The 13,719-nt window shown below is 40.5% G+C and overlaps 2 protein-coding genes across 3 annotated transcripts in view; both read left to right on the forward strand.

Moving 5' to 3' along the window:
• On the forward strand, window positions 1-6,875 carry PIG-X (Phosphatidylinositol glycan anchor biosynthesis class X). Its single transcript, XM_073092853.1, has 5 exons — window positions 1-318; window positions 721-880; window positions 1,329-1,483; window positions 1,863-2,013; window positions 3,974-6,875. Exons 1-5 carry the CDS (start codon window positions 191-193, stop codon window positions 4,130-4,132), a joined length of 753 nt encoding a protein of 250 aa, XP_072948954.1. The 5' UTR covers window positions 1-190; the 3' UTR covers window positions 4,133-6,875.
• A 1,785-nt stretch (window positions 6,876-8,660) lies between these two features.
• LOC140757246 (uncharacterized) overlaps window positions 8,661-13,719 on the forward strand; it is a 117,734-nt gene continuing 112,675 nt past the window's right edge. For both annotated transcript variants that reach the window (XM_073092848.1, XM_073092849.1), the window contains exon 1: window positions 8,661-12,252. In XM_073092848.1, coding sequence (XP_072948949.1) covers window positions 9,320-12,252 — 2,933 coding nt within the window. In that variant the 5' untranslated portion in view covers window positions 8,661-9,319. The remainder of the gene's footprint in view (window positions 12,253-13,719) is intronic.

Raw genomic sequence — 13,719 nt, forward strand, 5'->3', positions numbered from 1 at the left:
CTTTGACATTCCATATCCAATCGGGATTTATTGGAAAAGTGAAAAATGTGAAAATACTTTTATTTTGAATTTGAAAAAGAAGACATTAAATGGAAATTCATTTTAAATTATCAAATTAGTTTTTATTAAGTGTTGCAAGTGACAGCAACGCATTATTTCGTGCTAAGTATTGTTACAGTGCGCAGTAAAAATGCAAAATAAATACACATATTTATTATCACTGTTGATTTTAAGTTTGCCAAATTCGGCGGACAGTCATAATTTTTGCAATTTTACGATGACTGTGCGTCAACATCTGTATAATAACGGATTCCATCGGTAAGTTAATTATACGAATTTATACTCGACAATACTCATACAATACAATACTCGGGATACATAGAAATATTCTTAGATTTTTGCGATGGGTACATAATGGCTACTATCGGACATTGAAATATGTTATTTAGATTTATCTTCCGGGTATTTATGTACTTGTGTTTACGCGCGTTCATGGCACACAGCACCAAGGAACTTAAGCCCACAGACTGTGATACGGTGTAATCAGAGTGGTTGGTATATGAAAACTGCAACTAATCATTTATTTTACACAAATGAAAAACAGCTACACAAATATCCCCCTGATTTTGCATACGAAATAAAATATGACAAAAAACGTGAATTATAATGCCATGTGAGTCTTGCTTTAGTTTGAAAGAAATCCATATTACTTTTTTCCAGAAACCTCACATACAAATTAGTCTTTGAAAACCACTCAGATGACAATTCGGGTACACAGTACTATTTATATGATGCCTGTGTCCTCGGTATACAACAAAGACTCCCTGCTGGACTGTTTGTTAACCCAGATGAGCTGAGCGATCTCCGAAGAGCTGAAAAGGTGTGTGTCATACATGAAGTTTCTTTTGCCGCTTCTTCTCCATAACAACACACCTTCCGAAACGCTGATAGTTTGTTGATGTTGAAAAAGAGATTTGAATTTGAATTAGAATTGGATTTTTTTAGTTAATGTTAGTTGCAAAAGGGCATGCAAATAACTTGTACATGAGAGGATGATCTTAGTTCACAGGGAACCCATAAGTGATCGGCTTTAGATAGAACTCCTTTCTATATAGGGTAACAATTTACTTCCACTCTCTACCTCTTGTTAGTGGTGATGGTAAATGGCTACTGACAGCCATGGATATCTGCAACCCCCAGATAAGATTAGATTCCTCTCTGTCATCTACCATAGGCATTGCTACCCCTAAAAGATAAATTGGATTACTTTGGATAAGTAAAATCATAAATTAAAAAAATGATAAGTTTTACTGTTCTACATTTTCCAGCTCACAGCATTCCCTAACAATGGAGTCAACATAGAAGTGCCAGCGGAGTACGCTCAACCCTTCAACGCATACATCTTCACGCAGGTGTCCTACAGCAAGGTGGAAACATGGCTTCCAGTGCATGCGAGGTACCATCGTGCTGTTAAGGGTGGTGGGTAAGTGTCACTAGATTTTTCAGATGCTTGAATATTATTTTAGCAAAATTACTCCAGAATACCATCAGTTAACAAAATTTGGTAAATTCATACCACAATATTAGTCAGTGAAGGGATTGTAGCCCATTTGAAAACTTGTTTAAACAATGTTCGCCACTAGCCATTTTCTCCCCTTTACCAATATGCCATGGAGCTAGGGAAAAATAATCGATTTTTGTAATAATTTAACACTCGTTCTCGCATCCCTACTTGGGGCAGTATGGTGGAGAAAACTAGAAACTTCTCTCAGTTAAAGTTAGACCTATATCTTTTACTGTTTGAACCACACTTGTATCTAAACGCACACCTTTTTATAACTCTCATTTTATCGGTATTTCAGCTTTGCTCACAATGAATTAGGAGCCCCGAGTGTGTTCATACGTTGTCCAGACCACAGGATGGAAGAATGTGACATGCCAATGAAAACCAAAACATATCTATGTGAAAAGGACCCTGATAGATGTCTCTGGAAAGAAATTATCCCCAAAATGGTTTGTATAATATAAATAACTAGTTTCTGCCCGCGACTTTGCCCGCCTTTAAAAGAAAATAATATGACATACTAATATACATAAAACTGAAAATTCGTATCCTCATTGGAATGACAGTGGCGCCATCTGGCGAAAATTTGTCGTACCAGCTCTGAAACCTTCGTGGGCTCGAAATGCATAGTTTACGATTCAATCCTTACTACTTTCGATTAAAATAATCGACTTTTTGGTCCAAAAGATCGATTCTCCGATTAATCGATCATAGATCACCATTCCTAGTTCCCGTGGGATTTCCGGTATAAAAACCATCCTATGTCCTTTCTCGGAGCAGACTAGACTTTGTACAAAATTCATTAAAATCGGTTCAGTGGCTTAGGCGTGAAGAAGAGACAAACAGACAGACAGACAGACAGAGTTACTATCAGATTCATAATATTAGTTAAATGTGCTTTATTAATTTATATGTCAAGTATTATATGTAATAAAATAATAATAAACATATGATACTAATTAAATTACAAATTAACTAATATTAAAAAATAAATTAAACTTATAAGATAAAGATATCGTCCAAAACTCCAACTTGTGGCATAGTGCCCAGAACGCTGGCAGCGTTGCCTCGCTGTATGGCGAGGCTAATTTTTTGGGCAAAATAGCTGCCAGCCCTCTGGTCACCCGAAGCGAGGATAAGCCGATGGGACAACTCTTTCATGAAAAGTTTCATGTCAGCCGACCACGGACCCAACGTCTCAATTGCAAGCGCCGCAAACTCATAATCTTGTATAATAGTAGCATATTTGCGGCGCTTGAGAAACTGAGCGCGGTCGGCTGCTGCCCCAACACTACTGCAGGTGTCATGTATGTAGGTTGGGGCTAGAGTGTCCACGCATGTAACATCCCACACCAGGGCGCGACCCAATTTCCACGGCACAAGAGTCGCACCATCAGGTCTCTTGCCGTCGTCTCTGCACAAACCACTCGGTTCTAATGAGGCTGGAACAGAGACGGTGACAAGAGCTCTGCGGATTAAGTCGTTTAATGTGCCATGTCTATATAAACGGCCAGCGCTCCTGGAGCAGGACAGACCATGTCGGCCTTTCTTATCCACGCTTCGGCCACATGGGCAATGATGAGGTTCGCAAATCTTGGCACCAAGCCGGAGACCCACTGAAATTCTCAGTGTCGAATCATCCAGAATGGTGCCAAGATTTCGGGAGGGAAGTGCGTGCAACCAGTGGCCTGAGTCTTCTCCGGAAACAGCCAAAAGTCTTGCTCGCTCCGTATCGTCTGCACAATGTTCAAGGAGACAGGCAAACGTGGATGAAATTAATAGTTAAATTAAATTAAATTAAGTAGAAAAAAAAGTAAAGTAGTAATAAAGTAAACTTAAAATAAAGTTAAATAAAGTATCTTAAAGTTATATCGGGTGAATTTATCAAGTGGGCTTTCCGCGGACGAGTGCTATTAGCGTACCCGTGGTCCCGACAAAGAGCGTTCAGAGGAACACCGTGGGGTTTTAGCCGGTAAGAGTCCGGCATATTCTCTCCACTGCCCCCGCAGCTGAGAGGAACCCATGAAGGGTTTCCCCACGAAAAAAAAAAAAAAGGGTCATGTCTGAAACTATAAGGAAAAATGAAAAATGTCAAGAGAAATATAAAAAAATACTCTAGCTGGGATTTGAACGAGTTCATTTTGTTTCTGATTTGAAGTGTGTGGTAAGGGACACATACTTTTTGGAGGTGTTCCAAATTAGTCTCCATGTCTAGCAAAAGCATTTGTAATTGATGTCAGGTAGATCAATAGTTAGGTTAACCTTATTATCTTATCACGGATTGATTACACATTTCCATGGGTGGCAGTAGTAACTTACCCTCACGTGGACCGCATGCAAGTTTCCTACTTCGTTATAAAAACAAAGCATTGTTCATTGTTCTCAGAATTGTTCCTTTGCATTTTTCAGCTAAACAAACCGCTGGATTGGCCCGTGCCTGTGGGAAACCTCGAACACTACTACATAACAGCTGGGCTGACTTTAGTGGCAGTGTTGATTGCATCCATGTGGCTAATCAAAGCCATCCATGAACACAAAGTAGCCTACCGACAGAGGTGGAGGTTCTAAATCATATCACGATACAGTGAATGGCGTACATACTACATTACTTATATTTGTGTGTGTCGATATTGTGACGAAGTAATTATTCATGTCGAGTTTACTTTTAATGATAATTTCAGCTCAAGTTTTCGTGTCTAAACATTTGTCAGTCCACTAGCGCCACCTGTTTAAAGTTTTATTTTGAAAACAACACATTTATTGGTGAAATACAGTACAGTGTTACAATAATTTTCTTAAGAATATTTTTAGACTTAACAACTAGTGTATCAAAGTTAATTAGAAAATACTCATTTAAATTATAATTTTTGGTTCTATTTTTTAACAAATTATTTACACATTATAACTTTTTTAAATCCATATTACTCAATATTATCTTATATATAAAATTCTCATGTCATAAATGTTACAATGTTAGTTACCGTACTCCTCCGAAACGGCTTTACCGATTTTCACCAAATTTTATATGCATATTCAGTAGGTCTGAGAATCGGCTACTGTCTATTTTACATACCCCTAAGTGATAAGGATTGTTCACCCTTAATATTTTTTTATTTATATGGCAACACAACATTTGCCGGGTCAGCTAGTATTCTATAAGTTCGTAATATATTAAAGTCTATATCGACACAAAACATTTAAAAGTGAACTCGATCATAACTGTCTTCATGACGAGTACTGTATTTTTGTGTTGTTTTGTAGTATGTGTGCTATCTCCCTACATGTAAACGGCTTCCGATATTTATAAATTAAAATAATACCGCATTACAAAACCAAAGAAAAATAGTGATAAGTCACAAAAATAATTAAAAAATTTATTGAATTCATATTCAAATATATTAGTAGTTGTTTTATTAAAGTAAATAATAAAATATCATTCCATAGTGAGTAGTTAAATGGTTGTTTTAAATATAAGTGTACTCTCTGTAGTAAGTCTTACAGTGATTATTTGTTGTATTATGTTGTATGAGTTGTAGTAGATATTAATTGTCAGTAGCTTGTATTGTGAAGAAAAATATTAAGAGGATATTTTTTTTGTAAAATTCGTAAAGGCGTGTGAAGTCTACCAAACCGCACTTAGTCAATGAGATAGACTTATTGTTGGACCTATGATGTAAAATGTGAGGTCACTTGAATAGTATTGATCTAATGTGACCAGAGATAGATTATGGGCTAAGCCAGTGGTCGACAACCTACACATTTTAGTCCAAGCGGCCCACTGTTCACTTATTTAGCCGCTGTGTGGTCCTTCTGGGCAAAAAGGTTGCGAAGGGACCGCACTATTTCGAAGGGAGACCCATGCCCAGCAGTGGGAAAGGTGTATGAACTGTATAAAGCGGACCACACTTTGGACTGATGGGGTACATTCAAAGTACTGATATTAAATAAGGGGAATGTTGAAAAAATAAACTAAAATGCTAAGGAATTGTATGTGAGATTGTATGGGACTTGTATGATATTATGGGCTTGTATAATTTTTAATTCTTAAATCAAATCAAATCAAATTAATTAGGTTAGTTAAAAGTATATATATTCTTTATAAAGTTATATTTAAATGTTTTATCTCATATATCTATTGAATTACTTTCGAAGCGTGTTATGTAACAACTTGTGATCGCTACTTATAGTGTGGTTTAACACTTGCCACCGATTCGAAATAGTACCACCGAACTTTGCATTTAGAAAATGTCTATAAGAATTTTGTTATTGTATATGGGTACTTATATGAATGTTCTTAATTTATTCTTATGATGATGATGATGTTACTTACGTGCATTATTAATCTATAAATAGAAATGAATTATATAAAGCTTGAAGTAGCTAATTATATATATTTGCCACTACTAAAAGTATTTTTACCACGCTTTTATTACCTTGGGTTGTATGTATGTATGTAACTATGTAACGGAATCTTTGAACTCGATTTTTACCCACTTTGAACGGTCCGATTAATTTAAAATTTTAAACAATTATCAGGAACCGATGACAATAGGTGCGAGCCGTGTCTGTCAAAATATTGTGTACAAAAATATGGTTTAATTTAACACGACACGATCAATGTCTTGTAGATATGTCAACACATTCAATATCTTGCTGAGAAATAGGGTGTAAAAAATATGGATTCACAAATGAAGTGTTACTTTCATTTTACGACGAAGAATAGTCCGTTAATGCGTATATTTGTAAAAAAAAACACTTAAACTCTTTCTAAAAGTGCGTTTTTAAGAGCACAACCGATAGTACTTAGCAAACCAAAACTAAATAAAGAATCGATGCTTTTCCAAAACGCATAGGATGCTGAAAGTACGTCTGCTAAAGCTGTAAATGAGTGGATATCTCCGTTTATCAATTCTACCTCAATAGTGTTTAAGTTTAGAAATTGATTTTCCAACTCATGACAAATTATAGCATGAAACGCTTTTACATTTCCGTTCCGTTTCCACCGACTAAGGATTTCCGCAAGTAAATTCCTACATTCATTATAAACATAATAAAGATAGTTTCTGAATTCAATAAGTTTATGTGCACGTTTAAATATAAGAACGACTTATCCTTCCTAGTCGATAATAAAATGAGAAGATCGATTTTTCTTCTATACTAATTGAAATGTTTTTGAATAACGTAAACCTGCACCGTACACATAACTGTGAGCTATCTACATGGACCCTGTATGTAGATGATAAGAACAGGGATACTGAGTAGTATTATTCTGCGTTGTTTCACGTTTCTCTAATTCGGCAATGAAAGGTACTTCTGAAGCTTAAATATGACTAATTGACTATATTTCCTAATATTTTAATTTTACCAGTCACAATTAAGTAACTACTTAAAACCTTATGACATTTACTTTTTAAACTAATCGCATTTAACTATTTTTAGATATAATATATTAATAATGTCTATTGTAGGATTTTTTTAAATATTTTTATTGCTTATATTATTGTTCTGGATATAATTAATAAATATAGTCTGTGCACTCTCTGTGTATATTTAAAGAATAAAGGATTATTGTTCCAAATATGTTTTATTTGCTCTTGTCTCAACGTTCTCACAGCTATATAGCAAAATTAAAATTAAAATGCCTATATAATTTATTTTTATTGCGTTTGTTTTTTTTTATTGTTTAACTTAACGATTAAGCAGATGTTCTACTTGATGGAAAGTAGTCAACGTCGCCTATGGACATTTGCAACTCTAGAGGAGTCGCCAATGCCTCGCCGGCTTTGAGCTATTTTTGCACCTTTTTTGAAGAGCCCCACGAGTCCAGCTGATGTGGATGGAACTTCATCCTTCGGCGAATGGTGCGATGGAGGAATGGTGACTTAGGCATCAGGAAGAATCGTTATGAACCGTATTATAAAGATGCAATGAAATTAGGAAAAATATAATCAAGTGATAGAAAAAAGTCAAGATTAGTATTTGTAAGAGTATTTAGATTATTCTGAATTTTATCCTCATTATTTAAGAAAGGAGAACAATCTAAAATACTTGTTATTTACTATTAAAACCACGACATCTATTGCAAGCATCGTAATATCCCAAGTACTGACACCTCCATCTGCAGGCAATTCTGGAAATTATAGTTCGGAGTCGCCATCTTTTGGATGTTTGTAGAAGTTATGTTGCATAGTATTTGTGCAATCTACTCTACTAATACGAATGTTTTATTCAATTCCAATTGATTCTTTATTTTATGAATTAAAGTCTTATTTAATTTATTTTCTGTCGAAGCTTAGAAGAAAAAAAATAGAACCCGAACATAAAACATGGAGTAACTCAGTTGATTCAGCTTTGCCTTCGATGTACATAAAATTAAAGTCAAATTGGCTATACAATAGCTTCATAAAATTCCCTTCCTTGGATATTATAATTTTAAAACTCTGAATGAAATACCTCAGATGAGGATATTGTTTATTATCGTAAAACGTTTGCCGACCACAAAACGCAACCGAGGCCCGTCTCCCCTACTCCTCGTACGGTATAGAAACCGATTACGCTTTAACTTGCGGTTACGATACCGGGATGCCTACTATCATACTATGCGAGACGTACCTAAGCGCTTATAAACGTCTGTGGCGCTTCGCAGTTTCACCGAGAGCAACGCGATATCAACGACCTAGAATGACCTTTGCAATGTTTATGTCGTGCATCGTACCATTCGTGCGAATCGCTTTCCGTTTAGGTAATAGGGTTAAATCGTTCAAGCGACGAAGTCGGCTGCGTGGGCGAAGGAGTAATTTAGGCGAGTGCAGCGTAAATCGTCGGAAGCGGAGAGACCGGCTCGCGAGTCCGGCCGGGGGCGGGCGAGCCCGGCGCCACAGCGCACAGATATGGATTTAAGATTAACGAGGGCACGTAGAGCGGGCGCGGGGCCCGCGGGCGGCGGGGGCGCGGGCTCCGGCCGCGCGGCGTGTTTACGTGCGGGTGCAGGGCGTGCAGGCGGCGCGGATCGATGCTGGGCGGGGCGCGGCGGCGCGGGGCGGGGCGAGCCGCCGGCCGCCAGTCCGCCTCGGGGCCGCGTCCGCGCGGTCGTCGCCTGAGAGTCGTCTTGCGGCGGCCGGAGTGTCTCCGCGAGCGCCCGGCGGCGGCGGCGAGCCTCGCGCCGCCCGCCTCGATGCCGCGCGCAGCCGCAGCGCGCCCTGTTCCCGCGTCCCCCGAACCCGCTCGCAGCGCCGCGCGCGCAGCCAGGCCCCGCGCCTCGCGACCGCCCCGCCAGCGGCGACCCCGCGCCTGCGCCCCGTCTTCCTCTGGGCGCGCCAACTCGACGGCACCGTGCAGGAGGTGATCTGTGAGGAGTACGACCCGCGCAACCGCATCCGCATCGCTCGCACGGCGACCGGCTGGCGCGTTATCCCGTGCACCGAAATCTACGACTCGATCCGCGTTTCGCCGCCCGCCCCGCGCGAGCGCCGCCACCGTCGGCGCCGGCGTCGCCGCTGCGGCCGCCCCCGACGCGCGCGCTCCCCGTCCGCCCCGCTGCCGGCCCCCGCGGCCTGGCTACAGCCCGACCTGGAGTCGCACATCCCCTCGCACACCATTGCGGTGCCGAGGGCGCCGCCCGAGCCCACGCCGCTGGACAACCTGCTAGCCGTGGCGGAGCTCGAATTCAATCAGCAGCGCGACGAGCGGCTCCTCGAGCTCGAGGGCTCCGCCCCCTACTCCTTCCTTCCCTCTGAGGAAGTGGCTCGCGAAGTCATGTCCTTCGAGCTCGGGGAGCCGAAACCTCCGGACGAAATGTTTTTCGAGAGCAAAACGGCTCAAGATCGAGGAGGAGTCGAGGACTTTCCTAACGATATGGTAGCACACAAGGACCTGTTTGAAACTATCAGCGAAGCACATTACCTTCCTGAACTCGGTGGGCCACACGACGAGGCGCTGTTGGAGTCGCTAGTCGAAAAAGGTTGTGAAGACAACCAGATTCTTGGTCAAACTTTGGATAAGTTAGCAAACCTGGTTCACGGATCTGGAGAGTATCAAGAAGTGGAAGAAGACATATTGCTAAGTGGCGCCCCTGTAGCCGATATTATAGATCGGTTAGAATCTCTTGAATCGCCGGGCCGTAGTAGTATTACCGCTGCTCAAGGATTACTACATCTACATCATATAGGAGATCACCTCCCCCCTCCTGAGCATCGCGAGGTTGACCAAAGCTACATTCCGGGTGAAGTATACGTCCCTGACCAGCATGCGGATTGTGCTATGGATACCCTTGCAGCTGCCTCTGAGTTGCAGGAAGCAAACCAAGTTAACCATATAGACTATGATCAAAATGCAGATAAGAGGCTAGAAAATAACGTCGAAGCAACCGACGTTATGTATACTGAACCAGTACCTGAAGCTCACGAGACTTTTAATGATAAAACATTCGAGGAGTCGCAGCCACAATCATTACCAGATCAAAGCGAAATGACGATGCCTAGTGATACTAACAATGGTAACGTTTGTGAAGATATATGTCCCACACAACGACTGGAAACGGGCAGTGATGATGCACATTCGGAGATATCTGAACAAAATAATATGGAAAACAATGCGGCAAATGTAGAGTCGAATGATTTTACGGAATCATTAGGCGAGTCTACTCGTAATGAGGAGACGACGCCGACAGATTTAAGCGTTAAACACGTTGAACATGTCTCAACGCCACTTACAGTCACTACGGATATTGACACGTCAAACACTAATATAGAAGATAACTTATCCGATAAAAGTGACGAGCAGCCAAGGGACTTGAGCGTACATCGTAGATTGCCCACACCGCACGCATCGCCGAGAAGGATGGACCTACCGCGAGCGCCGTCGAGAGAATCGGATGCAATGCAATCACCACAGCCAAGTGGGATCCCAGCCGTACCCTCTTCACCAGAAATATTCACTATGCCACCTACCAAAAGTAAGCACACCTTGTTCCTAGAATCACTTTTATCTTCTCCGTCTCCTAAAATGTATACGTCAGAGGTAACGATAACTAAGCAACAATGTGAACCATTAAACTTAGGCAAACATAGAAAATCAGCCAGCCCTACAATTACTAGCTGCTCTGATGAAATGAGAAAGTTAAATAAAGAATTCGGAGAGCCTCAGGAAAAAAGACAAAAAAGGCATTCCACCGAAGACTTAGCTAAAATTAGCAAAGTATACAATATGAAGTGCAGCGATGATCAGGTATCAGAAACGGTTAAGTGTAAAAAAGCTAGCACCCCCACTCCTGTACACAAATCCAGTGATGAAACTAGTCCATTGAAACAATTGCAAGTTTTAAAGACGAGCCCCGACTTTAACATTCCAGATCCATTGTTAGTTCCTAAAGAAAGACTAAATCATATTCTTGCCGCCCCGGGTCGCGAGATACCGGCACTGTTAATACAAAGGCCTGAATTAAGATTGCCTGAAGCTTTCGCATTCCCGGCCATACTACAAGATCCAGATATTTTGGTCGTATCATTAACCCAACTTGAAAACATACTAGAAAACGACCTACAAACGAAAAAACTGAAGAGGGAGTCTAAAGAGTTTAAAAGTGAGACTAAAGATTTTAAGGAGAAAAAGGAGCCAACTTCTACGACTCCCAAATCCCCTAAATCCACATCGAGTGGAGAGAAATCCTCGACGCCTCAGCCACAGCCAGATCAAACGACTCCAACGCCCCAACCGAGAAATACGCCAAATACACCTAATACAGAAAACCTGGCAGGTGACATAGATGCGGCGACGTCCGCGGCATTCAATCACATGATGTGGTTACCGTACTTAAGTCAACTAGAAGCTTTAAATGCTTGTTCACAAAACATGGATTTCATGAAAGCCTTAAATTCTTCTGGTTACAACGGGCCCAATTATTCTGATTTATCTCAAGCGTTCAATCCAGCTGCGCGGTTTATGGGGCCGGGTGGTTTTCCAATGATGCCGCCAATGGATTATGAGAATCGATTGCAATTTGCCATGTGGCAAGAGGCCATGGCGCGAGCGAATGCCTCATCTTCCGGACGGCCAAAATCTGGATCGATGGAAGCGCCAATGAAGGACATGTCCAAATCTTCACAATCGGACGTCCAAAATCCTTACGTACATTCCACTAAAAATCACCAGAGCAAAACGCAAGCGGCTCGGACGAGTCCGATCGCGCACAATTACAACAACCAACGGTCCATGGGGCACAATCCGTTCCTGCAGGGCATGTATCCGGGCATGAATCCTAATCTACGACCGAACATGCCTCTGCCCGGGTTGCAAATACCATATTTCAATCCGCAAATGATGGGCAGTCAGCGGTCGCCGCGGACGGGGCAGCAGAAGAGTCCGACGTCGCCGTTTTACCCGAATAACAATTATCTGCAAGCTTACAAGCAATCTGAGCAGGGACATCCGAGGAGTGGGAGCGCCGGGTCTCAGGATTCGCCGCGGCCGCGGATAAGTGTGAAATCGCTGCAGAATCTAATGGATCCTGCAGCGGCTGGTGCGTCGGGTGTGCCTTCGCGGAGGGCCTCCACGTCGGCGTCCTCGATGGGGCGGCGGCGCGAGGAGACGGAAGTGGGCAGCACTACGCCGCTGGGTGAGCCGCCACCGCACATGCCGCCACATCCGCACGACCCAGCCTCATTCCACTTGTGGCATCCCTTATTTGGCAAGTAAGTGGCTGTTTTCATAATATATGCTTTTATATATCTTACTATAATTATGTATACTAAAATGTAAGGTAACCATTTATCGTGTAACAGATATCTACGACTGACTTTTCTATATTTAATTTAGCGGACGATAAATCTCATAATTCCATAAATTAGGTAATGAGATTAGTTTAAGTTGACATAAACTTAATACTTAAATACGGAATGACTTACTATTTTTATAATTTCTATAGATAATACAGAAACCAATGGTCAATTTAACATCGAATATTACGTCTTCAAAACTTATAAAATAAAATAATGCGTTATTTGGTTGCTTAATAAAGCAGTTTTTCGTAGGCATTTCAGCTTATCTCGATTTCGTTAATATTAAAAGCCTTGACACCGTGTAACGTAAATCACGTGCAATTAATCTTGGATTATGTTTCAAACACGTGTTCGTAACTTTAGTCAAATTATTTTGTACAAAAAATAATGCTATTAAGCAAGAATATTAATCATTTGATAATTGTTAATTACTTAACGCGGATCCTTTTTATATGCCTTTGAACTAGCAAACGACCCCAACTCGCGATGTAAAATGGCCATTGCGCGTTTAGACAAAAATAATCTTCCCCAAATTCGATTAGAGTTAGCCAATGTTGCCTGAAGAACCCGAAACCTAAAGGCTAGGTTGCGACGTCTTTGATAAGTATGCCGGTTGTAAGGTGGAAATAGAAGTGGCAGTGTTCTCGCCGCAATCGAAATACGAAGGGTTCTACCAGAAATCTGTGGTGTAACTGCGTGTACCGATTCTTAGTTCACACAAGGCATCTAGATTTGTTTTAGGATAAAAAGAAGTTTATGACATTCTCACTTCTGTATCTTTATGCAACAGTCTCGCAAAAGCAATAATGGTACAGACGTAGGCTATAGGAAAACAAGAAGTAGGTGACATAGGAAAAGAAAACAATTCTGAGGGATCTATCTGAAATTGCAAATCGACTTTAATTATATGAATTTGTTTGCATATTGTCTATCTGTTTACCATATTAGAAAATAAATTACTCTTTGTTTAATTATTTAATCTCTTAAATGATGTAAGCATCGAATCGCATAACTAAACTACATGTCAGTTATAAATTATATTAGCTCTTTTAAAGAATGAAAAATGGATATTATTCTTAATTATTAAAACTTGTTTCATTATACTTTTGCGCGTAACGGATAATGGCGTTATCTCTATCATTTCATGTATAATATTATCTACATAAACTTACCATTTAATGTCATCTATCGAACTAAAATATTTATCTATAACTAAAACTATTATATTCATTTGCAAAATGCTATAACATACCTACGAGTAGTTCTTTGTAACGATTAAGTGTGATTATATTTATGTTCATATACGAGCATTTAAACTTTTAAGAGCATAATTAAAATTATATTTCATATAATTATTTAAAGTTCTGCATTGAAGGAAAA

The sequence above is a fragment of the Epargyreus clarus genome, unplaced genomic scaffold, assembly GCF_041222505.1.
Source record: "Epargyreus clarus isolate Ecla_fem2 unplaced genomic scaffold, WU_Ecla_fem_2.2 ptg000004l, whole genome shotgun sequence".
Lineage (NCBI taxonomy): Eukaryota > Metazoa > Arthropoda > Insecta > Lepidoptera > Hesperiidae > Epargyreus > Epargyreus clarus.